The 27806-nt window shown below is 43.7% G+C and overlaps 4 protein-coding genes across 9 annotated transcripts; 2 read left to right on the top strand and 2 right to left on the bottom strand.

Moving 5' to 3' along the window:
* Positions 1-789: 789 nt before the first annotated feature.
* On the bottom strand, positions 790-4585 carry LOC124481598 (protein C19orf12 homolog). 4 transcript variants are annotated; one of them, XM_047041677.1, is made up of 4 exons: positions 3065-3201; positions 2755-2866; positions 1956-2158; positions 790-1693 (listed from the first exon to the last, which is right to left on the bottom strand). In XM_047041677.1, exons 3-4 carry the CDS (start codon positions 2113-2115, stop codon positions 1428-1430), a joined length of 426 nt encoding a protein of 141 aa, XP_046897633.1. In that variant the 5' UTR covers positions 2116-2158; positions 2755-2866; positions 3065-3201; the 3' UTR covers positions 790-1427. The 4 variants fall into 4 exon arrangements, with proteins under 4 accessions (XP_046897633.1, XP_046897635.1, XP_046897634.1 ...); XM_047041679.1 differs by having other exon boundaries at positions 1956-2117; positions 3065-3191; XM_047041678.1 differs by lacking the exons at positions 2755-2866; positions 3065-3201 and adding an exon at positions 3622-4585.
* Positions 3246-6435, top strand: si:ch211-260e23.9 (uncharacterized protein LOC555795 homolog). Of its 2 annotated transcripts, none has more exons than XM_047041676.1 (4): positions 3246-3377; positions 4605-4778; positions 4997-5141; positions 5273-6435. In XM_047041676.1, exons 2-4 carry the CDS (start codon positions 4637-4639, stop codon positions 5499-5501), a joined length of 516 nt encoding a protein of 171 aa, XP_046897632.1. In that variant the 5' UTR covers positions 3246-3377; positions 4605-4636; the 3' UTR covers positions 5502-6435. The 2 variants fall into 2 exon arrangements, with proteins under 2 accessions (XP_046897632.1, XP_046897631.1); XM_047041675.1 differs by having other exon boundaries at positions 3269-3377; positions 4973-5141.
* Positions 5703-9965, bottom strand: zgc:162297 (uncharacterized protein LOC555865 homolog). 2 transcript variants are annotated; one of them, XM_047041672.1, is made up of 6 exons: positions 9260-9965; positions 9107-9189; positions 8602-8782; positions 8351-8501; positions 8116-8243; positions 5703-6741 (listed from the first exon to the last, which is right to left on the bottom strand). In XM_047041672.1, exons 1-6 carry the CDS (start codon positions 9330-9332, stop codon positions 6551-6553), a joined length of 807 nt encoding a protein of 268 aa, XP_046897628.1. In that variant the 5' UTR covers positions 9333-9965; the 3' UTR covers positions 5703-6550. The 2 variants fall into 2 exon arrangements, with proteins under 2 accessions (XP_046897628.1, XP_046897629.1); XM_047041673.1 differs by having other exon boundaries at positions 9568-9965.
* A 113-nt stretch (positions 9966-10078) lies between these two features.
* On the top strand, positions 10079-15342 carry ccne1 (cyclin E1). Its single transcript, XM_047041671.1, has 12 exons — positions 10079-10470; positions 10971-11021; positions 11260-11344; positions 11461-11523; positions 11764-11930; positions 12078-12213; positions 12661-12807; positions 12896-12991; positions 13245-13379; positions 13797-13908; positions 14133-14290; positions 14429-15342. Exons 2-12 carry the CDS (start codon positions 11008-11010, stop codon positions 14627-14629), a joined length of 1314 nt encoding a protein of 437 aa, XP_046897627.1. The 5' UTR covers positions 10079-10470; positions 10971-11007; the 3' UTR covers positions 14630-15342.
* The last annotated feature ends 12464 nt before the right edge of the window (positions 15343-27806 follow it).

Below are 27806 nucleotides of genomic sequence, written 5' to 3'. Positions count from 1 at the left end.
TTAGGTTGGATCTTGGAGAAACATAGTGTTTTTGGTTTGATCTAATGTGCTTGGTGAACCATCATAAGGTCAGCTAGAGACTTAATGGCATTACAAGCTCTTTGTTGAGTTTGAATAATGCCTGTGACAGTTGTGACAGTACAATCTAATAAAAAACTACAGAACCTGTTTGACTGTCAAGATGTGTGTTCATAAGAAAATAGCAGCTATGATGAAACTGCAAGACTGGTATTTCAAGGTAATGGAGGACAAGGGGAACAAGGAAATTAGTGTTTTGAAAGATTCCCCAAACATTGTAAAGGAGTAGACTTCTCAGTAGATCTACGCTTACAGTATGTCATTGTCAACGTTGGAAGCAGGCTTAGGTCATAGTGGTTAAAGCAGCTGCCTAAAGCTTGACAACACTGTCCCGGACAGTGGAAAAAGTAGTGCCACTAAACTAGCGTACAACATGTATAGATAGAAAATACAGCAGCACTAGCAACAGCTAGTCCAGTCATATCGTTAATTGAAAAATGAATTACATTACTAGATTTGTTGATATTGTGCAATGTTTACATAATTCAGCATTTTAGGGGGCTGATTTTTTCCTTTTTCTGAAGGCAGAATCAAGCTAGGTGTAACCTGTGTGTTTCAGCAAACGTTGTGTAATATTACCTTCGGATCTACGTTCAGGAAGGACTCTTTTGTAGTTTAGGTCATTTCCTCATTCTGATAATTGCCTACTCACTTATGTTCTTCTAAATTGGATTACGATGGATTAACAAAAAATTCACTCAAAAGAGTACATTTCATAATTGACACCAGTAAACTTTATTTCATCAAGTTGTATCATGATTATACAAACGGCTAAACAAATGGTGGTATTAAGTTTAATCCCCCCCCCCCCCCCACATTCACTGCATGAGTTCTACAATATCAATAGTGATTTGTTCATAAACATGCAGTGCATGCAAGACACTAAATCACACTGCCTACAATTATGTCTAAATCTTCAGATTGATTAATTTAATAAAATGTACACTTCTGCATTCTGTGGTAACCTTTCTTCAACACCTAATATAGGCTCTGTGTTGGAAGTTTCAAATGAAAGGAATTGTGTAAGTTGACACATTACTTGGATAGAAGGCCGCTTTGGTACCACTGAGACTTGTCCAAGTCTTTGTATTACATATATTCAAGTATAGTGAAGCAGAAGCATGATGTGTATCACTCTATACAATAAATAGTACGTAGGAAAAGTTCCTGTTTACTCATTGCAAGATGGAACCATATGGTTGTGTAACTGTTTAAAGTCCCTGCCTGTCTCATAGCAACCCTGTTTCCCCACCACCACCACTAAAACACAAAAGGATGTCAGTTCTGTTCCTTCATACAGACATTGCATGTCTGTTCTGGAAGTTGTATTTTGGCTCATCCAACAGGCGTCAGTCTCCATAGCGCACCTCCCCCCGCAGCTCCTTGGTAACATAGCTAAGCAGTGCAGCCGTCACCTGCTGTTGGAGCGTGGCATTCCCCATCACCAAGGCAACCAGCTGTGCTACGTCTGTCCAGTCGAGTGAGCCGAGGACAGCCATGATGTTGGCGTAAAGCTTCTGCTGCTGAGGGGGGGGTAGCTCGTTCAGGATCTCAGGGAGGGGTCGGAATTGACCGCTGGTCAGCCAGCATCCCAGCATGCCCCCCACTGCACCACCTAGGAGGGAGAAACAGGATGGAGGAAGAGAGGAAGAGTAGAGAGAGAGGAGAGAGAAATAGAATGGACAAGGAAAGAGACACATCAAAGTAGTTAGTCGATGTAATAAACACATGCCGTAATGCACTCACTCATGGCTCCCTGACCTGGTTTCAGAAAAGGGATATGGCGCCACCATGTGATGTACAGGAGGTGTTGCAGCCATTATTTGGGGAAATAAATTGGTGTGATCATGGAGATGTGTAAATGATTAGTTCCTCACCCACAGCAATCCCTGGGGGCCCACCAACGAGACCTCCAAGAAATGCAGATCCTCCGGCCACCACTGCTCCCTTGGCAGAGCTCTTCACCGCCACCTTGATCTGGCGGTTAGCAGACAGGTCACTACACAGGCGCATGACATCATCCATACGGGGCGCCATCACTACGGTCACAGAAGATCACCCACAGTTACCTGGGACACACCTAAGATCAAGAACAGACAGTCTAGTATAAATGCTACATTTGTCATACACAAGAGCAATGAAGCATGATTGGCCCCTGTCACTACGTTTTCAATGTTCCCAGTGGTGGAGAGTGCCATCTGTTGGCAATAAACTGCCATTAGCTCATCATCGAAACTGCTGAGGTACCAAAAGTGAAAGGAACATTGTTTCAGTGAAGGGTACACAATAGATTTTACATAATATGAGAAAGAACTAGATAACTTTTAAATGTTTTCAAGCAGAAAATAAAAGATACACGAGTTCAAAATAAGTGTATACCACAATATGTGTGATTAAGGATGTTCATATACCGGTCTCAATGAATGAATCGGAAATTACCTCAGAATACCTACTACCCAACTAATGAAAAGTAGGCTAGTTAACCTACTAAAAATGGCTTTTGGCTTTAAACCAATACTTTTCTATGAGGAAATTATATGAAGTCCAAATCGAAAAGGAGAGAATTAAAAGGCACACATGTCCGCTTCTTATGTGTTGCGATTTTAAAAACACATAATTGCATTAGCCTACAATAAGACCTTACAATATAACAAAATACTGGGATCCAATTCCTACCGTAGTTAACTGGATAACAAGAGCCAAAGGATGTTTTGATTTCCACTTCAAATTGAAGTAAACTTGTGACGGCTATGACTGATGGGAATGCATTCTACTTCCTGTTCTGAATCTGATAGAACAGGAAAGAACATTGCATTTCGCAGATAACATTTCTTTTGGCAACAAAAGAATAACAATGTGAAGCACAACTTTTAACACAGACTGAAACAATGTTTATGTTAACGTCCTCCCAGCTGCCCTCGGTTGTTTAATCCAGATAACGGTAAAAACACATGATATGCAAATGTGTTGTCTTCACAGGTCTTACATCAACTATAATTCTAGATGTATCCTCCTCAAAGTCAACAATGCACACATGATCGTAATGGCCCAAGTTTACGTTAACTTTCCGTCATTATAGCCTACACAGCAAGGTCCGCAGGGATAGCTCGTTTACAAACGGGAGTGACGCTCCGCCTTCTGAGGGGTGTATTAGGTTTGGTGACGTTACACAGGGCTGGGACATGATGTTCATAAACAACTTTGAAAATCATAACAACATCAGAACAGTTACATAGTTATCCTAAAAGCAGCCGGACGACACATCACGAAAAACTAAATCGATTTTTTTATCTTCTCGGGTAAGATAAATAATAATAGAATACAAATGTGTTCACACTATGGCATGAGAAGGTAAACCTACTCGATTAGTTCTCCTCGTCTATTGTTCTTGTTTTGTCTAGGCAGCCTGTTCAGATTGAATCTGATCCGACGTCTTAGTATAAAATTGCTTAATTTGAAAATAATAATACAATGCATATTTTGAATATCCTAGTTTTGTAAAATGGGTCTAAATGTGACAGTGTGAAGTTTTTTTGCAATTACCCGATAATAGTTCCGTTTACTCCCTTGATGGAAGTCATCACCAAATGAAATCATAAATTAGCTGTCAGTTTCAAAAAATGGTTAGGAGTCTACTGGTATACTGTGTGTTATGTCACGATCTGGGGTAGGCTACTGATGTGACGTTGTTACCAAGCTGAGATGTTTAAGTAGAGAGTCCAGACAAACATACAGCTACAACCAGACAGATTGTAAGAAACAGTAAAAGGTATCAACACACTTTTTGCATACAGGTGCATTGGATAATAGACAGCTATTTTTTTCAGCAGAAGTGACTTTCTAAAACGTGTAGCATTTAAACTTGATGTAAATGTATTTATTTGGCCTACTACTGATATTTTAAATAGGTTCGTTTTTTGCTGGATAAAACCAGATATGTTTATTTTCTTGGTCCTGTGGAATTTACATATAATGAAAATAGTCTGTCATTGGAACTCCCATGCTAACAATTAAAGAAAACATGAATCAACAATCTAGACAAATGTAACTTTTGCTGCTGGTGTATTCAGGGCACAGGATTTCCCTGCCAGCAGAGGGCCTCCTAGGGGCTTGTTGTTCCTGAACCACAGCTGTGGCCTAGCTGTGCTTTCAGGGTCATCAGTACAGTACAGAAGGTCAAAGAATCACACAAGTTATGGAATGACAGACCAATATAAAATAAGGGTTGGATTAGTTTTAATTTAATTAGAGTTATTTAATTTGATGTATGTAGGCTATTATGAAATATATTTTTGATAAACAACAATACTATTTTTCCATTCATTCCTAATCTGTTGTTGTAGTTTTGGTTAGATCATTTAATTTGAGAAAAATTAGCCTTATCTTGAACGAGAATGGAATGCAGAGGTCTTCAGGACATTCTTTGGGTTTCCAAATGGAATGGCTAATGATTGATAATAAGGCCAGTGAATGCCTAGTGCAGTACCTTTATTGTCCTCAAGATGAAATTATCTTTGTCTCTGCAGACTTCAGCAAGGGAGACAAGTGAGACATCAGGATGTTTGGAAAGCTGTTTGCCCATCTCCTTGGTAACACAGAAGAGGAGTTTGATGCCACAGCCTCCAGTGATAATGTGGATGACACCTATGATGACCTGGTGGAATTTGAGGAGGGAGGATGGGTCATCGTCAGGATTCAAGGTAAAATCTGATCTGTGCCTCTGCCTTTCTCCCTGATGGTCTCAAAGTACTTGTCTCTCAGACTCTCTAAATAACACAACTAAATAATTCAAGACCAATATTGAATTCTGGAACTTTTACCTTGAAGCCACAGTGCTTAACACCCTGTGGCAGTGACTATGAACATAATAGACTTGCCTTGTCCTTGCTCATAGAGGTTCCATGGTTGACTTTTGTAGAGAACGTCCCACTGGAGCAGCCTGAGGTGGACCCTCTGGAGAACATGCTGATTGAACACCCCAGCATGTCTGTCTACCAGATGAGAAGCAGAATCACAGAGGATGAGCTGCTGGACTCAGATGAAGACGAAGAAGACTGCCCTAGGTGAGTCTGCATTCCTTCAGGGCCCAATACAGTTTGACTAATACAATAAGGGGGGAGGTGCGTTCGCACATACACACCATAGTTGTTATCAAGCATGCTAGGCAGCTAACTGACAATGCACCTCTCCGCAGGCCTGTGTCCATCAAGCAGCATGTGTCCTGGAGGCTGGCGGCCTGGGGCTCCCCGCTCCCTTGCCATGTCCACCGCTTGGCCCTCCACAGAGCAAGGCCCCTCCCTGGGCACAAGAAGCTGACCAGGAGTGCCCTCCACAGGCAGAACCTGGCCAAGACGCGCTTCTCTCCTGCTGAGAGACGCTATGGCCACTTCAAACAGCCCGGCCAGCGTCTCTTCAACTACTGAGACTTGCATACACAGCGCCAGAGCTGTCAAATAGGATAGGAAATCATGTCAAATGCTTACCTGTGTTAGAACAACTGAGTGGTCGTGGTTAACCTACAAAACCACACCAGGGCTCAACCCAAAGGATGCGAAAGGATTTCCAATTGTGTTTGATTTAGGTCTGGCCTGCGTGCGTTCAAGGTCATCTCTAATTCAGTCAGGTTTATTTATTGTTTTTACACCTCAGGAAGTTTATCTGTATGATTTGATGACCTAGAACACCTCTGACTGAGAAAACCGAACCCTTATCTGTGACATTTTGAGCCTGCCATTCCCTCCAGACTTGTCAGCTACCATTTAACTACTCCCAATAAGGGAAAGCCTGTGACAAGCAGCAATATGGTTTAGTGAGAAATGTTTTAAGTTGAAACATGTCTGAGTTCAGGAAATGTCCTGAGGAGTAGTTCTAGAATGTTATGTGTGGAATGTTTCTTGACACTTGATACAGTTTGTAATGGCACTGGTACAATGTTCAATGACTTCAATGTGCAATTAGGTAATAGCACATTTGCATCCATTATTTTCAGTAATAAGGAATACATTGTATGTGCCTAAAGTATGCTTTTGGGGTGACTTATTTTGAATGTATTTACTGTGTGAACAAGTGTTTGTGATTTTGGGTTTGTGACCACACCATGAAACAACAAAACTCAATGTTGCTACTATTTGTAATATCATAAGGTGCCGATACATCATCTAAGAAATATCAAACACTGATTGTAATGTTTTGTATCAAGTAAATTATTTTATAACTTTTAGTTTAGTAGAGCTTGCAGTGATTGTTTGTCACATGCTTCATGTTAGATAAAAGTCAAGTTGTAAATACAGTTCTTTTGTATCAGGTATATTTTTGAAAGGAAAAAAATATGAAATAAATTTGTTTTGTTAAATTGTTGACAGCATCTCTTTTTGCAAAATAATGGAGACAACACTTTTTGAACTATGACTGTATTCCAACACACATTAAAAAATAACTGAATGTATTGCACTTTGGTATTGATACAAAGCTTTCAGAGTCGCAGTTTGTGAATTTTCTCCATGAATCTCTTCACCCTTTCTGGATCTACCTGATTGGCCCAGTAGCCTCCCTTCTTGAAATGAGAGCCAATGATCATTGCATTAGCATCCAGGTAGTCTTCAACATTATTGAAGGTTACTCCTGAGCCAATCAGAGTTGGGATCTTTACAGACTGGGCAACATCTGTGAATGACACACAAGAAAAAGGAAGCATACATAAATCACAAAATGTAAGTCTGATCCTACAGTTGCGATCCTAGTTAGTGATGGTGTCCACCCTTTGTTTCCAGAGATGAAGCTTAAGAGAGAGGAAGAGAGTGAGAGAGAGTCCCGGGCTCTGGCAGACACACTGAGCCATCTGACGAACCACAGACCCTCGCCCACTGGACCCAGCCCAAGCCCCCATACCAACAGTTGAAGCCCACTGGAACTGTACTGGGACCCTGCAGGCAGACCTCCAAACTAGGCAGCAGGGTCGGGTGACATTCAGTCTGGCCTGGTTTGTGTGAGTGTATATGTGAGTGTGTGTGTTTAGATGGCTGTGTTGACAGCCTTATGTGAGTGTGTTCAAGCCATCTGGAAACTGAACTTAAAAATAGCAGCCGGTGTTGGTGTCTGTTTTAGCCAGGCAGGGCTGGGGTAGGCAGGCACGCAGGCAGGCAGGCAGGGACAGGATGTGTGCCCATGCCCAGCCAGGCCTCTCCAGGTCTGGGGAGAGAGACGCTCCCTCTCCCCAGACGAGGCTGCTCTTAATGCGGCCGGCAGCCAGCCTCGCAGGCTCCATGGGCATAAGGATAGCTTAACCAGCAGTTCAAATGAAGTTACAGTCTGATCATGTGTGGCAGAAGGTAGCGCTGTGCAGTGCCACTGGTATATGAAAAGCAACTATATAATTGTCTGGAGGCAGAGGTGTAATAGTGTGAATACACACGTATATGGCATATACCCACCTCGGAGAAAGGGGATTAACCGTGTTCCCAACTCTGAGAAGAGTACTTGGCGTAAACCCATGTAAAATATCTAGACACATGTATCTAATTAGAGCTAGTTGGGGTTCAAAGTCATAGTGCCCCCCTTACCAATACACTACTGCCTGGAGGTGCCTGTCTGTGACAGTGCATGTTGTTGTGTGTGAGAGAGAGACAGACAGACTGTGTTTGCATGTCTTATTGATGTGGTTATGTGTGTATGTCTATGTCAAGGCATACAGTACACCCGGCATTACTGACATGGCAGAGTGCTAAGCTTCAGACGTGTGCTTGTGTTCAGTGTCTACTGCCCTCAGCTTTCAATGTAGATCTTGTAAACTGATATAGCTGTGCTCCTCCAACTATGACAACCATCCACACTGTGAACTCGTTAACAGGACAAGAGACTGTCAGACTCCTGTCAGAAAGAGGAACTTACCTCAGGTGGTCAGTGAGGCACACAGCATCACTATAAATACTTTTTTTACACATAGAGATCCTCAATAGGTGGGCATTCAAAGCCAAAAAACATTCTGCTATCCAAACTCTGGCACATTTTAAATGTTGGTGATAAGAAGAGCCCATCTACCTTTAAGTTCAGCTGGGTCTGCCTGCAGCCCGGTGGCTGTTCCAGTGATGATGAGGCCATCAGAAAGGAAAAACTCTGCAGCTCTGGCCGTCTCTACTACACTCACATCTGATGTCAGGGCATGGGAGCTGGACACACACACACACACAAACTGAACATAGAGTTCTGTGTACTGTATAGTTACTTTTTTTAACAAAGGATTTTAAAACCTGAATATTTGTGAGTATCAGCTCACCTGTGTTTCTTTTTAATATCGGTGTAGATCTGCACACGCTCAGCCCCTATCTGCTTGCGGTATCGTAACAGGTCACCCGCACAGGCGTTAAGAATGCCCTCATCAGCCACATGGGAGAACACAAACCCTTCAGCCCGTATGAAATCCAACCCTGGAGCACATATATGTACTGCATCATCATACACTGATTTAAAAATACATTTAAATGCATGGGGAGAAGGTGATGTTTGTGCCTGCCTGGTGTTTTATACTTGAGGCCAGAGCTACAGCCAGAGCAGGCTGATTGGCTGCAGACAGGATCTGAATGCCCAGGGGGAGGGAGGGATAGGAGGCTCTCACTGCATCACACACAGCCGTCATGGAGGCACACACCTCTGGGCCCACAGAGAAGGAGTATGGGATGTCGTGCATGTTCTCAATGATAAGCCCGTCCTGTTAGGGTTAGAGATAGATCCAAACCAATACACCCACGATATCATAATAATAACATTATGGAAGGTTATGGTTTGTGAAAGGCCTCAAACAAAATTGAATTTCTTACCACAATCCTAAATCTACTGATGCTCATACAAGGTGTTTGTGTGATGTTTCATGTACTGTAGACCAACACAGTGCTGTTACACCAGAAACGTTGTTTTTGCATCGGTAGAGTAAGGGTTTTGGTGCTATTGTCACATTCATAATTCTCTAAGATGATTCATACATGTTCTGCTGTCTGTTGAAAACATTGCACAAGTATATAGAAGGTATACTTACAATCCCTGCGTTGTGATAAATCTCTGCTTCTCTGCATGCCTCTTCAACAAGCTGGGGGATGGCCATGGTGCTCAGAGGTGTTCCTATGACACATAATATGAACAGGATTGCTAAAAACAACCTCAGATAACATTCGTTTTTCCACATAGCTACCTGGCAAGGCTTGGACATGGACCATTCCAATGACCACAGATTTCAGACGACCAAACAACTCCACAAATTTCATTTTTCTTCTTCTGAAGTTTAGCTAGATCGTCTGTCTTGTTCTGTTGAGGTTGGGGCTAGATCTTGTCTCAAGCAAACTAACTTTTTTTACCAACAGCACCACGTGACTGGTCAAAGTTTAACCAGGTTTAAAACTTCTGTTTACAGATAGTGTTCCAGCGTTTCTCCTTTTCTCCATTGGGGAATGCTTTGGAGTAGCCCTCAGGCTCACAATCATAAACATTTGATCATAATACCTTTACAATTTTGTCAGTAGGCCTATCGGTTGACCGGCGGACAACCAAATCCTTACAGATGTTAAACAACCTCGTCCTCCTACTTCCTTTACAGAAACACAGAACAATTAGATGATTCTACGGAATCACACAGTTTGGATAGTTTTTAAACGTCCATCATTCGAATAAGGGATAGAACCAGCTAGTCCGCTAGCTGACTACTAATGGTACTTAAATGCACACAGTTCATGTCCGGCAAAAGTGCGCCCCCAGCCCACTTGTTTGTATTATCTCAATAGTTGAGTTTTCAGGATGACAGTCTCCTATGTCTAGTATGTTTTCGTAATCTTCATCTTAATAGCAGGAGTCGAGGCGGTTTTACAGGACTACAGCCCTTTGTTTACATCTGTCATCGTAGCCACGCGGTACTTCGAAGACTTCCGCTTAGAAACTCCGCCTCACTAGCTGTCAGTGAATGAACCACGCCTCCCTTTTGCCGGCAAAATGGAAACATTTGTTGCCACCAACTGAGCCATTCTGCATGTCTTCAGATTACTCGAGCTAAAATATCTATTTATTTTGCACATTTTAACTGAAAGAGGTGGGGATTGTGTTGAGTGAGATACCGTTTGCAACACATAACGGGAGCTGTAGAACACAAGTTTTTCGCTCTAAGTTTTAAATCGCCCGCTCTGACGTCTCAGTCTGTGACTGCATAAAGTCATCTGTTCTCTCAAAGAAGGCGCAAAATACTCGCGCCAGCTCAGATTGAGTTGACAAGCTTCACTGCAAGAGATCTGCTAGCCGCTAAAGGCCACTCAACGACTCGAAAATAAATCATATGACTTTCATCCAAATAATTTTTGTACACGTTAAATTATAAAAGAAGATCCATAACATTCTGACTGGAGTGGAGTCTTTTGGGTGAGTTGGAGAGAATGGAACTGAATGGGTTATCAAGTTATATTGCAAGCATGTTGCTGCTATTTTTACAACTTTGCTTTTTTTACTGTTTGTCGAATAAAACTGATTGCAGTTTTCATATATGCAGTTTGTTGGATGCTTGATAGTCTGAAATTGAAATGAAAAGTAACAAATGGTTCGGCCATGTTCTCACCAGCCAGTTCTCCTACTGAAGTAGGCAATGGTAGTTAAGACATTAAATTTGCATATCAGAATCGCAATTTTACCTCTTTGACTGCAAAGGATGTTTGATTTCATCCTTGATACGTGCATGATCTTAAACAAGGTATTTGAACATTTCTCATGGTTTGTCGTCCTTTAACATTGTGTTCCACTTCCCCGCGCCTAGAGCAGAGGCTGGCTTTGTCAGACGAGACAACTTGTGTGGGGGTTGGGAGTGTGTGTTATAAACAAATTAAGTGAAAAATACGCATATAAAAACATATATCTCTTGTCTACAGACTTACTCTTAATCCCAGTGACACACTTGGGGATATAATGCCAGGAAAGAGGTACGTTTCATGTGGGCACGATATGGATCTAATTTGAGCTATCAGTGGAGGGGTGGAAAAAGTTAGTTAGCTACTGTAGCTAGCTACTCGCTTAGGTTGGTTTACTGACTGCTAACTAGCATTAGCGTTAGCCATCTAGCTACTTAACTAATTATATTGTTGGCTAAGAACTCATTTTATTACAAGAATGTCGGACAGAATGTGAAGTTGGTCACGTGTTATTACTGTACGTTTGCAGACAAGGAACGGAATCCCGGTTAATCGCAGAGGTGCCTAAAGAAAATGAAGTACGTTCGAGGAAGAGAAAGGCAGATGTTGCTGTTGTAAGTTAATGCCCGCTTACAGGCCAATAGCCTCTGTAATGATTTGAAATGCTAGAGAGAGGCCTGTCTTGTTGATGTCAATTACACTAACCTCCCTCTTTTTGTTAAATTCACAGTATCTGCAAGACCCCGACGAGGAGGTTGCAGAGATGTCTATGAAGAAACATCGTGACTCTGAGGTAACTTAACCAGGACTGTTAACTAGACTGACTATGGTCATTTTGAGTAAGCCACCAAACCGTACAGTCATGTAAAGTAGTTGTCAGTGATACTTAACAGTCAGTGTTACTCATGTCCACCTCCACCTTGTGTAAACCATGATGGTGGCATTGTGTGCATTGTTGCATTCCACTGGTAGTGCACCAACATTTCCAGACCACAAAGCAGTTTTTTCAGTTTTTCTTATCCCACTCATGCAGGTATACTGGAGTTCCGAGGCGTGTCATACAAGTCCCCACAGGTGTATACCCACACCCGACATGGAAGTGGATCGACGGGTCTCCCTGTGCAAAGCAGGCCTGGCCCAGTACACATTCAGCAACATCTTTGTCACCCCCGTCCGGTCCTCCCCACTCCCAGTCCTGTGGTGCGTAACTGCTAATCCACTTCTAAAGAAAGTCAAGCTGTCGTAGTCACTTTCCTTAATGCTTAGCCCCCTCATCTCAGTGACCACATTCTGTTTGGGGAGTCTCGTGTATAAGTGAATGTCCTGTCTTCTCTGCTCTCCATCCAGTTGGGCGAGTAAGGATGTGGTGTGGAACAACATGCTGGAGAAGGACCGAGGCTACATGAGGGACATGCACGTCATGGACAAACATCCCCACCTTCAGCCCAAGATGAGGGCTATTCTCCTTGACTGGCTTATGGAGGCAAGTACCCAGACATGGTCATACTCACACTGGGTGTGAGTGGGTGTCTCTGTCTCTCTTACACACACATTCTGTCAAACATGGCATTGTCCACCACATTGACTACAACGTAAAAAAAAGTATAGGCAAATTGAACCAGTCCCTACAGTCGATGAGTTGACTGCAGTTTTGCCGTTGGTCAGCTTGTTTGCATCCCCACAAATTGGCTTAATTCAATGGTGAAAAATATCAGCTGATAGGCATCAGCCAGGCCTAAAAAAAGCACAAGTGATTATTACTTATTTACTCGCTAGTTTCCAAATGTGTTCCCAGCCTGCCATAACCAACCCCCCTCACCCTTTCCCCCAAACTTGGCCTGTCAAGGTGGTCTTCTATCAAGCTATTGTGTGTTCCCTGCTTGTGGTGTGGCTTCTGATGTTGACGGTGTCCCTCTCCCCTCTGTACCAGGTTTGCGAGGTGTACAAGCTCCATAGGGAGACCTACCACCTGGCCCAGGACTACTTTGACCGCTTCATGGCCACACAGACCAACGTGTTCAAGTCCACCCTCCAGCTCATAGGCATCACCTGTCTGTTCATCGCTGCCAAAGTGGAGGTAGGTCAGACCCCCCCCTCACGCCATGACGGACAGTTTATCTGCTGTCTTTTAGGTACACGTTACATGTCTGTTTCCTCCCCCTCAGGAAATGTATCCTCCAAAGATCCACCAGTTTGCCTATGTGACAGACGAGGCGTGTGCGGAGGATGATATTCTGAGCATGGAGCTCATCGTCATGAAGGTACTGATGCTGGGTCTCCTCATCAAAGCTGTTGTCCTGGTAACCATAACCCTGTGAGACCCTCACTGGGTGTGGCTCCAGGGTAATCTCTGGTCAATATGCATGATGCAAGCCGCATTCGATTCACCAGCGTCAATCGCTTCCTCAGGTGGATTGGTGACCAAACTTAGCCCGTTACTCGGTGTATTCACACCATGTCAATGGCAGAGCAGATGGTGGCTTCCTGTTGATCGTGTGTTGTTTTCCCTCTCAGGAGCTGAACTGGGGTCTGAGCCCACAGACTCCCATCGCCTGGCTGAATGTCTACATGCAGGTGGCATACCTGAAGAAGCAGGATGAGCTGCTGCTACCCCAGTACCCTCAGGCCATGTTCACACAGATCGCAGAGGTATACACACACACACACACACACACACGCCAAGGCCAACACACACGCTTCACCAGGGGCATGTTCAGTAGAGGCAAGCCCTAGCGTGTTATTGCTGCTCTGCATGTAGCTTTGCATCTCCAGTGTCATATCTTACGTAGAGGGTCCTGGTGTTCAGTAACCTATTCGCAATACTTTGAGACAATTACATCCTACTCTTTCTCCCCAGGGACAAGAGACGGGGAGATGTGAGGGTCTCGGGTATCCGCTTTGTCAGTGTAGCTTCTAGTCAGAGCTCTTGAACGACAAACAAGTGGCAAAAAGAAGCACTTTGCAGTTCTACATCACTGGGGCACTTCTCCCCAGATTATTATATTTAATATTGTGTGTGTTAACGTGGAAACTCATGCGTGCCGACTTCTGTCCCCCTCTCTCCAGCTGCTGGACCTGTGTATGCTGGATGTGAGGTGTCTGGAGTTTTCTAACGGAGTCCTGGCGGCCTCGGCCCTCTTCCATTTCTCCTCGTTGGAGCTTGTGGAGAACGTCTCGGGTAGGTCTCCACCGGACACTCGGCACCCATATAAACCTAGAAGTGTCCTCCAGTCCAAATCAATACACAGACCACTTTCCACCCACAGCTGCAGCCTTACGCCTCCTGAAATGAATGGATGTTATAGATGTTCTGAAATCGTATCTATAAACCACACTTGGCAGAACTTCGTAGTGATTTAAAGTCGAGACCACAACCTGTAACTCGCCTGTCTCTGTGTCCAGGTCTGAAGCGCTCCGAGGTTGAGGGGTGTGTGAGGTGGATGGTGCCCTTCGCCATGGCTCTGAGGCAGGGGGGCAGCGCCACCATGAAGACCTTCCAAGGGATCCTTGCTGACGACATGCACAACATCCAGACACACGTAGACTACATGCAGTGGCTGGTCAGTTCCTCTTCCTGTTTCTGGGCCTGCCAGTGCTGTCCAAATGGCATTCCTGTGTAGGATTTGACAGTGCAGGCGTTCTTCCTCTGTGGTTTTTTGCCTCGTGTACTGATTCTTCCTATGTGGTTGTGTCTGCAGGACAAGGCCTACTCTTACCAGGAAGTGGACGTGCAGTGCAATAGGAGTGTCCCAGTGCCCTCCGGGGTTCTGACCCCGCCCCTCAGCAGTGAGAAGATGGAGGACTGCCTCCGCATGGACGCCTCCGTTCCTCCCAAGATAAGAGCCATGATGAGCTTCCCAGCCCCTCACCCCATCTCGCAGGAGGGGGAACTGAACTGACCTGAGATCAGCCTGTATTCAGGGTGCAGCTGCACCCTACCCGGAGAGGCCTCAACCTGTTCTGGTTGGACGGACACAGGAAGAGGAGGGTGCTAAATTGGACCAACCAATGGGAAGGTGGGGGGGGGGAGTTCCGACGCATTAGCTCCCTGCCCACATGTGCTTGCATTAATTATCACGTGTCCATGGCTTTGACCATGACCTGTTAATGCTTTGGGTAATTAAGGAAATGAATGAATGAACAAGTGAGGTCCCGTCTGAGTGAGTATGAATGAAGGAATGTTTTTACGCTGACGTGTGCTATAAAGGAGGGACCACCTACCCCAAAAATCCTAGAGCCGCCATTGGCTCGGAGTGCTGCTAATCAAGGTGGGCGTGGATTAACAGAGGAAACTTTGAAGTGTGTGTGTGTTTGTGGCTCTGTCTCGCCATTTTATAAACTAGACCACTGCCAAAATTAGGTTTTGGGACCAGTACCCTAGCTACCGTGATGGACAAGGTGTGGGACAGGCAGCTTCAGAAGCTACAGTATGGAATATATTTAAGATTTTAATGCAATTCTTTTTTCCCATCCTGAGGTTAAAATGTTGTTTTTTTTCCTCCCTCCAAAATGTCAGATTTTATTTGAGTGTGTTTATGCAATGAGATGCTGCTATTTCATATGATATTTTTCAATAAAGGCGCCACTGTCTCGGGACAGTTTTTATGTTGTACCTCCTGCTTTCATTGTGTTTATCCAAATGAATGTAGACCAATTCTATTCTCAGCCTGGGAAGCTTGATCTCTGCTGGTGAACTATTGCCAGACATGCCTTGGGTAGTCAGGGGTCAGTAGAACTGAAAGTGATCTGGTCTGGTCAAAATCAAAATGGAGCCAACATGTCTCCCTCCTATCCCCCTTTAGCACAACTTCAGACTGGAATGTACAGCACAAGATGTTCAGCATACACATGTCCATGATCCATTAAGGAACAATATAAATACAAACCAAGTTAACCTGGAATTCAAGACTTTTCTCCAGTTTAGAATGCAACATTCCTTCTGCAGGAAGCCAGGTTGTGAAAGTCCCTGTACCCACCCCTAGATGTCAGTATGGTGCTTCCTTCCTCTGTCCCAGATAAGGCTGGAGATACCGGTTAGCCTCTCCATTCAGTCTCCTCCACAGCACAAAGTTGTTGACGTCTGTTGTTTATGGTTGCTGCTAACCAGGCTATTCCCCTCAGACATGCTAGCTCATGTAAACAAGTTGGTACAGTGTGTATGTATGCTTTGATGTCACTGACTTAGTTTTCTCGTCTTAGTCTTCAATATTTCATCAACTTTATTCATAATGGTGGTGGAAAGCAATGGGAGATTTAAAATCAAATGTGTGTGTGTGTGTGGGTCCATGGCGCCTTGGCTGCTTGACAGCTAGTCATGCTTTATGGTTCTCTCAGCATGACCCCCAATGGATAATTCAGCCTAGCACCATGCGTTAAAGTAGTCCGATTGTCTGTTATGCTGTAGCTGTTGCATCATTGAAATAGGTCAGACAACAGAGAACGGGAGTGGGACTGGAAGAAGTTGGTCCTGAGGGACAGTGTAGACATGTCATGTTTGTCAGGCTAACAACAGTAGCCAAGGGACTGCTTCTTCACAGAGCCTGTGCTCTTCTCGTACCTGTTACCCTCTTGTGGCCATTTGGGTGAACTGGAGGGTCAGTATCCTCTGTCAGTTTCCTCTGTCCCAGTTAATTTACTGTAGAAAGTTTATACAAACAATGATTGTTTTAATCGGTGTCCCATTATCGTATAACCACATTAGTAGGCTAATTTCATTCAAAATGTGTTGAAGAATTTGTTGGACATGCTATAACAACCAACCCTTAACAAAAGAAAAACAGGACACACGACTGAACCTCAACTTAAGGTAGAAGAGCCAAAGTAGTGTGACTGGAAATACTTTTTAAATATCTATATTTTACTGGTTCTATGTAGCCCAGAACCATGCCCATACAAGGCCTTTTACGTGAATACCACAATGCGGATTTGATTAAATGGCAGTCTAAATCTGTAAGCAGACTGTACTATGTATAATGAAACATGTGGGGATTAGTCTTATTTAAAGAGGCGAAAAACACAATGGCACTCTGTTCCTTTAAGTCTTTATGTGTTTTCTCTTCCTTCAGAGGCCGTGTGTGTTGAACACGAGGGCTGGCTTCCTGTCGTTTTCGTTCCACATATCCCCGGTTCCTTTTCCATTGTAATTCCTTTAATTAAAGTGATTTTATTCACCGGCACACAGCTGGCATCGGCTATTTTCCATTAGGCATCTGAGTGGCCGCCCCGCCAGTGGGAGGACCCGAGCTAGGGACGCTTCCTGGGGAGCACACAATACTATTTTCATCTCCCAGCTGAGTTTGTTGTGTGTTTTGAATTTATTAATCATTGATTTTAATGCGCGCCTCTTGACAGTGGCAGCTCCCTGCGCATTAATTAATTCCAGCGTCTCTGCTTTACAAAATGGCATTTAGAAACAATGAGAGGTCGGCCTGCATTTCCTCTGACCTATAAAGGAAGGCTTGAATGCAAAATGTCAAAATTTGCTTTTATTTGTTCTTCAGTAAGGGGCAGATTTATTGACGCTATTTCGTTTGATGGGGCAGATAGAAATATGGTTATTTTAGGTCCATTGAAATTTTAAGTGTAAATACAGTTCTCTCATCTTTAATATTCAAACAAGCCTTTTGGTAGGTCACGAAATACTATAAGTGTCTCTTTTGTTCACCGTGTTTCCTGCACCTGCTTTGCATATGGTGTCTGTCAGGAGCTGAAAGCAACATACTCTCAAAGGAAATGTGGGTCTTAAGTTGGGAATAAAGAGACAGTACCACCAACAATAGGTAGTGTCTGTTTATCCTTTCAAGTCTTCAACAACTATGCTCTAAGATGCCTTCGATGTATTCCAGGATGAGAAAATAACCAAAGATTAGATCTCACACGAGGCATATCGTACAAAATGTGAAAAGTGTCCGGATTTGAATGAATTTATTTGGGGGTATAGGCCTGTATTTTATTTATTAAAGAGAACTAAACTATTCATCCATTTAAATGAGTGACTGGCCTGTGTGTTTGCGAAGATAAAAGCATCTTATAATCCTTATTGACACATGGGGGAGTGTGGAGACAGCTCTTCCTAAGTCCCAGGCCTGCCCTGCCCCATGGTAGGCCCTGATCCCCATTCAGGGAGCCCTCCTTAATGCTAAAGATTTCCTGACAGATTGCTTTCAACAGATTGATTAGCACATGTTGTTTTGCAAGTGAACTTCCCGTGTGTGTTTGTGTGTGTGTGTATGTTAATGTTTTGAATTTGTGTGTGTGTGTGCGTGTGTATGTGTGAAAACAAGCCCCAGAGAGAGTAGGAGACATGAAGAGCTTATCACACGCCTCAAAAAGCATTCTCAAAATTAAAAGAAGGCACACAGCCACATCAGTAACCTGATGGCATTGCCCCCCCCCCCCCCCATGGGGCTTTAGCACAACAAACTAACTGTGCTGACAACTGCAGAAGATAATACATAGACTCAGGACTCACCTGTGCTAAAGACGTACAGCTAAACTGGTAGCGCATGCACACACACATCACACACACACACCTTTCTATTTAAACCTCAGACAGACGCTTCACTGCGCATCAAGTCCCTCTCACCGTAAGTCAAGGTGCCAAAGGTGGTTAAATCATCCAATCTCTGGCAAGGACGAGTGTTGCTTTGTTTACTTTTGTGAGAAGCTGGAAACTGCTAAATAGGACTGGACTGGTTGGTTTATCCAATTGATAATGTTGTGTTTATTGTATAGAGTTCTATACAACAGAGTTATGAAAATATATGAAATACATAAATCACATTTTAATATTGTTGAATCAGATCTGAAACTCTCCCCTAATGTTACTACATTGTTATCCAGAACCCAACCTCTAGAATTTAGAAGTAGGCCTACAGCACAATGATGGCCTTACTATGTTCCATACTGACTCAGCTTATTAGTATTCAACAGTGTGAAAAAAAAAAAAATTCCTAAAACATGATACCTTCCACCCTGCCTTTGTGTAAAGTAATAGTAATCGTTCATATGCAAATGGTCTGTATTACATGTTCAATAGGACCCTTGTGAAGAGAACGATTGGTGCTTTGAAGATGGTTCCCACTGTTACCCAACCTGTGAAGCCTTAAAGCTTCCTGGCCTCTTCCCCTCCTCCCCGACTGGCCCCTGGCAGAGGGGATGAGAGAGGGATAAGAGGGAGGAGAGAGATGGGGATCCATCGATCAGCGGCAATCGTTCAGATGCCGCCCTGCCTCCTGCCTCGCATTGTTTTTATCTCGTCTCTCAACCCTGTTGCCATGGCATCCTCCTCACACTGGATATGGCACTTCAACCCTTTTGCTTAATGATCTCTTGGATGATAGCCTACTTGTCAGGCATTCATGCTCTATTCAGACAGAGAGAGCGCGAGAAAGATAGAGGGAGGGGGAGAGAGAGGTAGAGGGACAGATAGAGAAAGAGGAAGAGAAATGGAGAAAGAGAGAGAGGGAGTAAAATAGTGAGATTGTTGTATTCAAGAGAGCCTTGTGTCTTTAACCTTAACTGGTGCTCTACAGGAGTCCATGCTCACTTCTGAAATCAAAGTGCGCTTTTTTTCATTTAATGTTTTAAGTAATGTGTTTTTCATTTTCTTCTAGACATTTCTCAGGGATGGACATACTTAACGAGAGAGAAACCAATTTACATTCATTGAGTGTCTTTTTTGTTTTTGGGCATTACTTTAAACCATCCCACTTCTGGCACTATAGAGCTTGGTTAGGGATTACTGCTCACATAAATAGCTGCCATTGATTTGACTAAAAAGAGAATACTCTATGTCATTATGAAGGCAGAAAATCCTAATTTAGAAATCTGAACAAAAAAAGATGAGCGTTCAATTCAATTCCATAATCCTCCATTTTGCATGAAATCAGGGGTGTCATGTTACAATACACACCGTTTTAGTCAATTCCTTCATGGAGACAAAGGTAGTGCCTGCAGACATGGTAATATAGCACAGAGTAAGGAAATGTTCTCCAGAATTTGTCATTTCATTATTTCATATCTGGCAACTCTGCGCCTTATGCACTGAGTCTTGTGTGTTATGCTTTTCAGCTGTTTCATAAGACAGTTGCAGTGATAGCCATGGTAAAGGCCCCATACTGAGGTCTCATATTAGGGGCGCCCGATGTAGCACATCATTCATGCACTCATACTGCACTTTGTAACCCTTTAGATGTGCATCTTTACATTACTGCATTTCTCAAAAGGAGATGTAATATATGAGGATAGTTAGCATAAGTTACACTTTCGGTTATGGTTAAGGTTCAAGTTTGAGTTATAGAGGATAGGATCATGTAAAATTAGGTAAAGGTTAGGGTGGGGTTCTGGAATAAGTAGCATTGCACTTGAAATATTTTTTACCTAGCATGTGTGCAAAACAATTTAACAATACTAATATATTTTACTAATAAAAATGCTTTGATAGGATTGGTTTTGATTTCTCAAAAGCACGGGTGTGCTAAATTAATGACACTTCAACAATATACTCTTAAACCTTAAGCAAACAGTGAACAAAATACCTCTTGTGACATTTTCTTAAATTGGAGTCAACATTGGGTTGGCATAGCAGTCTGTCTAATAAGCAGCTAAACTGGTTTTGTGTAGGCATTTCTGGGTCATGTGCCTATTCGAAACCTTTAAACGTCTGGGATCTATATGCTTAGAATCATTCCATATATAGCTGACTGTTTCTTTAATTAGTCTAATGTATCCCCTCCCCCCTCCCGTGGATGAAATGGTCGTGTCTAATCACATGTGACTTTGGCTAGATGATGCGTGACACCGTGGCATCACATTCTGCTGTTATTTAAATATGGAAGCGGGCGACAGAGGCTAGAGACATTAGCAAGCTGTATTGATTGAGAATCCGGTTAGAGCTGTCTGCCAGCTACACTGCACTGTTCGATCACATCTGACCTATTATTCATGTGCTGAAAGAAAGAGAGAAAGAATGAGAGAAAGAGTGGGTGGTGGAGGAGGGAGAGTGATGGAAAGATACAGAGGGAGGGAGAGAGAGAGAGAGAGAGAGAGAGAGAGAGAGAGAGAGAGAGAGAGAGATGAGTTTGATCATAATTGGGGATGGAGAGAGTTGCTGTGTTTTGTCTTGTTAGGATTCCTCTGGCATTGTCAGATCCTTCATCAGCTCAGTCTGCCAAATGTCACCATCTTGAAACAGCCCAGCTGAAAGCAATGGAACCAGTTTTCACAACCTGTGAAACCCATATTATTTTAGAAGATAGAGGGGCTGTGTTCATACATTCACATTTATTTGATATTCTGGAACAAAACATTCTGGAAGAGTATAACATTCTAGAATGTTTCCCACTGTGTTGTTAGTAAGCTGTGTCTTACTTACCATGACTGATGCCCCAGATAGACGGATCTCTGTATCCCCCCCCCTCATTTAAACCTCATCTACCTTCACCCACTCTCTTCCACCTTCCCTGCAGAACAAAAGGTGAAAAACGAACGTTTTTTTGTATTCTCTTTATCTGGTTTTATCTCTCTTCATACCGTGGTCTTAAGAACCCTCTTCATCTCTTTTCTCCCCCATAATGCATTAGGGTGATGTGAAGACTTCCTACATTCCATAAATAAGGTATTGAGAGGTACAATTGAATTAAACTAAAAGAGCTCTGGAAGAATGGGAAGTACTCACTTCTCTTCGCTCTCTCGTTTTCAGACGGTGGAGATTGCTGTAAATCGAGACTGAAATGGTGCGTCCCCCCCACTCTCTCCCTTTCTCCCCCTCTCTCTCAACGCCCCCTCAGACAGATAGGGCTCTTATTAACAGGGCTCATCACAAATTGTGTTGAAATGGGACAGAATGCGGTAAATGAGATATCCATCGTTTCTCAGATAGCATTTCCCCTCATCAGTAGGCTGGATGATTTCCTCCCTGACTGTTGATGGTTTATGACGCCGGCCAATTACCTGACCTTGGCTCCCAGTCTGCTCACACAGGACCACCGGCTCCAGCTGCACCAGAGAAGAATCCATCCACCCATCCAACCACCCACCCATCCATCCATCCATCCATCTATCAACTGCAACATACCAGTTCCTTTTCCATCCACACTTATGCTAATGTGTGTTTCTGTTTCTGATCTCTCAAGCAGTAACTGCTCTGGAACCCCCTACCTGTGAAATGTAGGCTAGAAGTTTCCAGAAACTTGCATCAGTGTTGGTGGCTGACATCTCTCCTTTAGTGTGGTGCTGGTGGGATTCCTTCCTCTCCTGTGGCAACTGTCGCAGAATATTTTGATACGTTGAGAAAAAAAAGAAGATGCCTTGAATATACATACTATTAATAATTAACGTCATGCTTTATTTCCCTTTGAAAGTTATTATGCAAAATTAATATTTAATACGGGTACAAGCCTGACATGACAACTGTGCTTAGACAAAGGATAGTCTTGGCACTAAGTTTGACAAGTCTGTGTTGGCTTGCTCTCAAATCATCACCCCTTCATCTTTTACATTCACCAGACATCAGAGAAGAATATCTATTTTTGTTCATTTTCTGTTGTTTTCTGTTTTTCCCACAAACCTGTGTCAAATGTTCTTATGTTTTATGAATGAGGTTTTATAGAATGATTACACTGATGGTTGGCGGCAGACAGTGGCTTGTTTATATCTTTGTCCTCTCCTCTATTTCCTTGATCACCTTAACTACCCTGAATCAAACATCTACCAGGTAGTTCACAAACATACCAGTACTTATGTATAATAATAAGACATGTAGCGACATGAGCAGTTGGGCCTTTCTGCCTCCAATGTGTCTTCATTCAGTAACGACTCTCTTCCCCCATCTCTCTCATTTTCCCTCTCTTTCTGATTTAGACTCTCTCTCTCTCTCTCTCTCTCTCTCTCTCTCTCTCTCTCTCTCTCTCTCTCTCTCTCGGCTAACCCTAGCCTCCCCTGTCTATCACTCATTTGCAGGCAACCCCTCTCCTCCCTTCCCTTCTCCCACTGTCTCTGTCTCTGTCTCTCTCTCTCCCCCACTGTCTCTTTCTATCTCTCTCCCCCAATGTATTTCTCTCTCTCTCTCTCTCTCTCTCTCTCTCTCTCTCTCTCTCTCTCTCTCTCTCTCTCTCTCTCTCTCTCTCTCTCTCTCTCTCTCTCTCTCTCTCTCTCTCTCTCTCTCTCTCTCTCTCTCTCTCCCTCTCTCTCTCCTGACCCTAGACCCCCCTCTTTGTCACTCATTTGAGGGCACTCCCTCTCCTCCCTCCCCTTCTACAATTCTCTCTCTCTCTCTCTGTCCTTTTTCTCTCTTTCTCTTGTCTCACGGTGTGCCGCAGAGAGACACAATTATCCACTTCATTTGAGTCGTGGTGGTAATGGTTGGACCGGCCCTCTCGGGGAAATAGGTAGCAGTAATTGTAAATGGAGTAATGAGTGTGGAATCGCCAGCGTGTCGGCCGGGGACATTATACCCGACCCCCCTGTGACCCTCACCCCGACAACAAGTGAGAACCCCCTCCTCACCCCCGACCCCCCTCGTCCCCCTCCCCCCCTCCCCCCGCCTGCAGGGTTCATGAGCCACAGTGGAAATATTTAGACTCACACACAATTAATCCCAAGTGGTTTCGAATCTTCTCTCGCCTCTGTTCGCTACTTTTTCTCCATTACTCGTCCCACTAATCTCCTGTCCTCTCGACCTGCCTCTGTGTTTGCCGGATGGCCCTGTGGAATAGACGGGACTAGTGGAGAGAGTTTGGCCCTGAAACATCTTCCTTCTCTTTCTCCTTGTCTTTTTCCGAAGTTCTCTTTAACTTTCTTAACTCTCTTAACCTCCTTCTTCAGTTACCATCCCCCTGCTGTATGGCGTATTTCTCCCTTCCTCGAGTATGTAGTGTGCACACACTTCAGTGTCTCCCTTACAAAATCTCTGTCTGTATTCTTATCTTCCATCACCCACTCTTCCCCCCCCCCCCCCCCGCGCTCCTCTTCCTCCTCCCTCAGCAGCTGTCTGTACGTTGCTTAGAAGGGGCGGTGGACTAGATATCCCTCTCCTCCAGCGGTGACACCTCAGCACCTGCGCTGAGACAGGTGAGCGAGCTTGGTGACGCGCCCCAATTATCTGAAGTGACACCATGTCAGTGAATTATCTCCGTTAAAAAGTCTGGAGTGTTGAGGAGCAGCAGGAGGCCAGGGGAACCTCAGGCACTATTAATCTGAGAGCCTTGTCGGCATCACACACATCCGTGCGCGCAGCACGCACGCACTGGCACACACACACATACTGGAATCTGCACACAAATGTATGCATACACCACACCGTGTGTGTGATGAGCTGCTTATCATGGATTCCTGCTGTTTCGGAGTGAGGAGAATGGTAGGCTTGCTTTTTAAAATGCTTTGTATTAATTAACCACCCCCCACTTGCAGTCTCCACTACCACCTTAACCCGTTCATTTTTCCGGGCTGTGTTACTTTGTGTTTCATGTCTTGAATAGAAGACGGCCTTTCGAGATCCCTCAGCCTTTAGCAATAACCCACTGTGTGGCGAAGGTGGTACCTATGGTAATATCCAGTCACTACCAGATGTCTATGAGGGGATGAATGGATAGGGTTGGGGGTTCGAGCCTAGGAGACTGAGGATGGGTTAGAGGCTAGGTGGTGGGGGTTCTAGGCTAGATGATAAGGTGTACACACAATGAAGTAGGGGCAACAGGCTAGGAGGTAGGGTATGGACCCTAGGAGGTAGAGGAGTGGAGGTAAAGAAAAGGCTAGGAGATAGGTGGTCAATGCTAGGAGGTAGGAGGCTAGGAGGTAGGGTATGCACACTTGAAGGTAGAAGGTCGAGGTAGGAGATTGAGGTTAGAAGTAGAGGCTAGGATGTAGCAGGTTAGATTAGCGACTGGGAAATAGAGGCTGGGAGGTAAGCAGTGAGTAGATGGGAGTGGGTATGGAGGTCAGGATAGAGGGTGGAGCGTAGAGGCTTGGGGTTGATCTGGGACTAAGGGAGCGGATATTAGAGACTAGCAGCCCGTTTGGCATCTGCTGACCAGCTGAGCCCCTTCACATCACCCTCCAGCAAACAGCTCCTCCTTTGTCCTACAACTCCCAGGGGGCATTGCCACTCCAGTCCCTGCAAAGGGGGATGGGATGTTGAAGGAAAGCCTGTCTATCATGGTAACTGTCACTTTCTGCATTCAAATTCCTTACCAACCTGGTCGAAGGTGTCCCCCCGTCTTGTAGGCTATATGTCGAAAGATGCAAGTTCATCTGTTGTCCAGCAGGTGGTGGTGTTGTCCCTGGTTTACCAGGCACCTGTGGGAGAAAGCTGAAATGCCAGCACAGTCCTGAGAGAGAGAGGGAGATAGACAGACAGAGAGAGACAGAGGGAAAAGAAGAGAGGGCACTAAACAACACAACATCAGACATTTGGTGTTAACAGAGTAAAGAGGGCTTCTTGTTATTCAAAGTTCCTCCGTCAAGGTCGTTAGGAAGTCGATCGGTGGGATCTCAGTCTTCCCATTGCCACGAGAACAGACATCCATCTCAATTCCCTCAACATATGTGTTTGAGCTGAGGGGGTATGTCATCATCTAAATAAATCATGGCTGATCACTGTGGTCTCACAACGCGGTGCCCTGTCAGCCTATTCTATTTTACTCTATTCTACTCTATGTTCATGAATATTGCTCTCAGCATGTACACATTAAATTACCCATCCTTAACAACAGTGGATAGGCAAATCCGAAATTGGTCGAGCGAAAGACCCCCTGAAAGACACTCTAAAACAGCCCTTCTTTCCCCTCTCTCCCTGCCCTCTCTCTCCTCCCTCACTCCCACATTGATTACAGTTAAAAATATGCCCTTAAAATGCTGCTATTCCACAGGATTTCAACTCAGTCAGGCAGATTATCTAGCTGGGCTCAGTGAAGCAAAAACATTCCATAACCTCAACCTTCTCCCTGACCCCTCCCTGCTTTTAACAACTGCCGACATAGTTGGGCTCTGTTATGTGATCATGCTTGGATGAAATCTGTCAAACAGCTCCCTGAGTTATTAGGCTGTCTGCATCTGACCTTTCCGCAATCAAAGATATATGACTTAAGGGCTCAGATTTGCCATGGCAACGGGTCCAATTTGCCGTCGTGAGAAAAGGTCTAATTGTTGCAGAAATTTAATGATCTAGCGCGACATCAGGGGCTGTGAGATTTTATGAACTGTTTACGCTATAATTTTCTTTTGTTAATGCATTCTGCCTTAACCCTCTCGGTGCTGGGAGCCTGGAGGGAGGAGGGAGGGAGGGAGGGGTGAGGAGGGAGGAGGGAGAGGGGGGTTGTATTGCCTCTGTCAGCCAGTCATCCCAACCTGTTAGCCTGCATGGCCCCTTTAAAAAGGGCAGTTCTGTCTTTAAGAATAGCGATGTAGACACCAGTAATATATTCTACAAGGTCAAAGACAACTGAGATTAAAATGTCTAATCAGTTAATTTGTTTTATTGAGAAGGACTGGTGTGTGATTGGAGGGGGGGAGTGAGGGAGGGGGGGGATAAAGGGGAAATAAGACATGGAGAAAGAGAGCATGTGAAGAGCTGCTTAGATTTGCACGTTGGTATTTTGACTGTGGATGATGCTAGAAAATACGGCCGTGGTATTTTGTTATAGAATGTTGATGAAGCCCTGACACCGTTAATGTTTATTCTCTCTCTTTCTTTCTCTCATTCCCTCTCCCTCACTCTGCATCTTGCTATCTTCCTTCTTCACCTCTTTCCTTCATTTTCAAGCTATGGCACACTCACACACAAAGCTGATTTTATTAGTTGCTGAGATAGCCTTATATTTCATATCTCATTAAATATTCAAAATAAATTCAGCATATTTGAGTTGTTCATACATATTCAGTTTCTGTAACTAGGATCAGAATATTTTGATTGAGCCCGTACAGCCAAGACATTTTGAATTTTCTTTTTGTGTGCAGATAATTCCATTCAGGGGAATGAGATGAATCACAAGTGATCTCATTGTTTTTTCCCCTCTTACAATACAAATTTGAAATACCATGTCTACTGCCACAGTAAGGTATAGTTCAGTCTACGCATTTGATAGACTCTTGATGGACCTGTGGAATACACTGCCATATTTGTCTGTGTTAGAAGGTCTGTAATTATTATCTTATTTTGTTTACTTACAATGATTGTCAAATGAACTCAATTTAGGTCTCGAAATTGGCTTGTCTTTTTCATGACTCTGTGAGAATATTCAATCAAGAGAATTGGTGTGTGATTGTGAAATGTGTGTTTGTGTACATGGTTATATATATGTGTGTGTACGCGTGTCTGTGTGTAAGTGTGTGTGTAATGAGTCTTTGTGAATGTGACCTCTATTAGGACCAGAGGAGAAGATCGGCCAGCTCTGTTTGCATCCTGTTCAGATGCAGCATTGGTGGAGCCCTGTGATTTATTAGCACTGGGTGCCAAATGATCAAGATGAAGTACATTTCCATTTTAAAAGACTTTACAGCTCAATCTGGAAAAGTTTGGAGCTGGAAAAAAGCTAAACAACCATCCGGTGAGAGAGACAGAAAGAGAGAAAGAGAGAGAGACACTCCGTTTTTTTGAGACAACATAAATTCTTGATGCTATAATCCAGTAATACTTCAGATTTAATATTACTTTGCTTAAAGACACAGTTTTTAAACAAGCAAAGGTTGTGTAATGAAACGATGTCCTGCAAGTACATGGGTGGTCAGGATCTATTTTCCCTACAGTCAGCATATGTTCAACATATTTACAATATAGAGCCGATAACATTATGAAAATGTACACTGATAACGCTCCTTATTTCGACACAGCATTAAAGTGCACATGTCCGTGCTAAATCTAAGTTTATCTTAGTGCATATTTTTGTATTTTTGTTTCTGTTTGCGTATTACATGTGTGTATGAATGTGAATGTACATTTAATAACAAATGGGCTCACAACCAAAAAAGTGATAAACTGATTCCTAAATGAAAATACACCTGTCTTTTGGACAAATATGTGCCACTAATTACCTGTCTAACCTAAATCTCCGTGAGCCAGATGTTTCTAAAACACACTAC

This window comes from Hypomesus transpacificus, chromosome 19 (genome assembly GCF_021917145.1).
Source record: "Hypomesus transpacificus isolate Combined female chromosome 19, fHypTra1, whole genome shotgun sequence".
Classification (NCBI taxonomy): Eukaryota; Metazoa; Chordata; class Actinopteri; order Osmeriformes; family Osmeridae; genus Hypomesus; species Hypomesus transpacificus.
This window is presented reverse-complemented; position numbering and strand designations above follow the sequence as displayed.

Bases quoted from the DNA above. Each gene is read 5' to 3' on its own strand.
- LOC124481598 (XM_047041678.1), bottom strand. From the start codon at position 2,115: ATGGCGCCCCGTATGGATGATGTCATGCGCCTGTGTAGTGACCTGTCT. The intron at 1,694-1,955 runs GTGAGGAACTAA...TCTCCCTCCTAG, and splicing joins GCCCCCAGGGATTGCTGTGG to GTGGTGCAGTGGGGGGCATG.
- zgc:162297 (XM_047041672.1), bottom strand. From the start codon at position 9,332: ATGAAATTTGTGGAGTTGTTTGGTCGTCTGAAATCTGTGGTCATTGGA. The intron at 8,244-8,350 runs GTGAGCTGATAC...GTGTGTGTCCAG, and splicing joins GATATTAAAAAGAAACACAG to CTCCCATGCCCTGACATCAG. The intron at 6,742-8,115 runs GTAGATGGGCTC...TGTCATTCACAG, and splicing joins AGACCCAGCTGAACTTAAAG to ATGTTGCCCAGTCTGTAAAG.
- si:ch211-260e23.9 (XM_047041675.1), top strand. From the start codon at position 4,637: ATGTTTGGAAAGCTGTTTGCCCATCTCCTTGGTAACACAGAAGAGGAG. The intron at 4,779-4,972 runs GTAAAATCTGAT...CCTTGCTCATAG, and splicing joins GGTCATCGTCAGGATTCAAG to AGGTTCCATGGTTGACTTTT. The intron at 5,142-5,272 runs GTGAGTCTGCAT...ACCTCTCCGCAG, and splicing joins GACGAAGAAGACTGCCCTAG to GCCTGTGTCCATCAAGCAGC.
- ccne1 (XM_047041671.1), top strand. The intron at 12,808-12,895 runs GTAGGTCAGACC...CCTCCCCCTCAG, and splicing joins TCATCGCTGCCAAAGTGGAG to GAAATGTATCCTCCAAAGAT. The intron at 12,992-13,244 runs GTACTGATGCTG...TTTCCCTCTCAG, and splicing joins TGGAGCTCATCGTCATGAAG to GAGCTGAACTGGGGTCTGAG.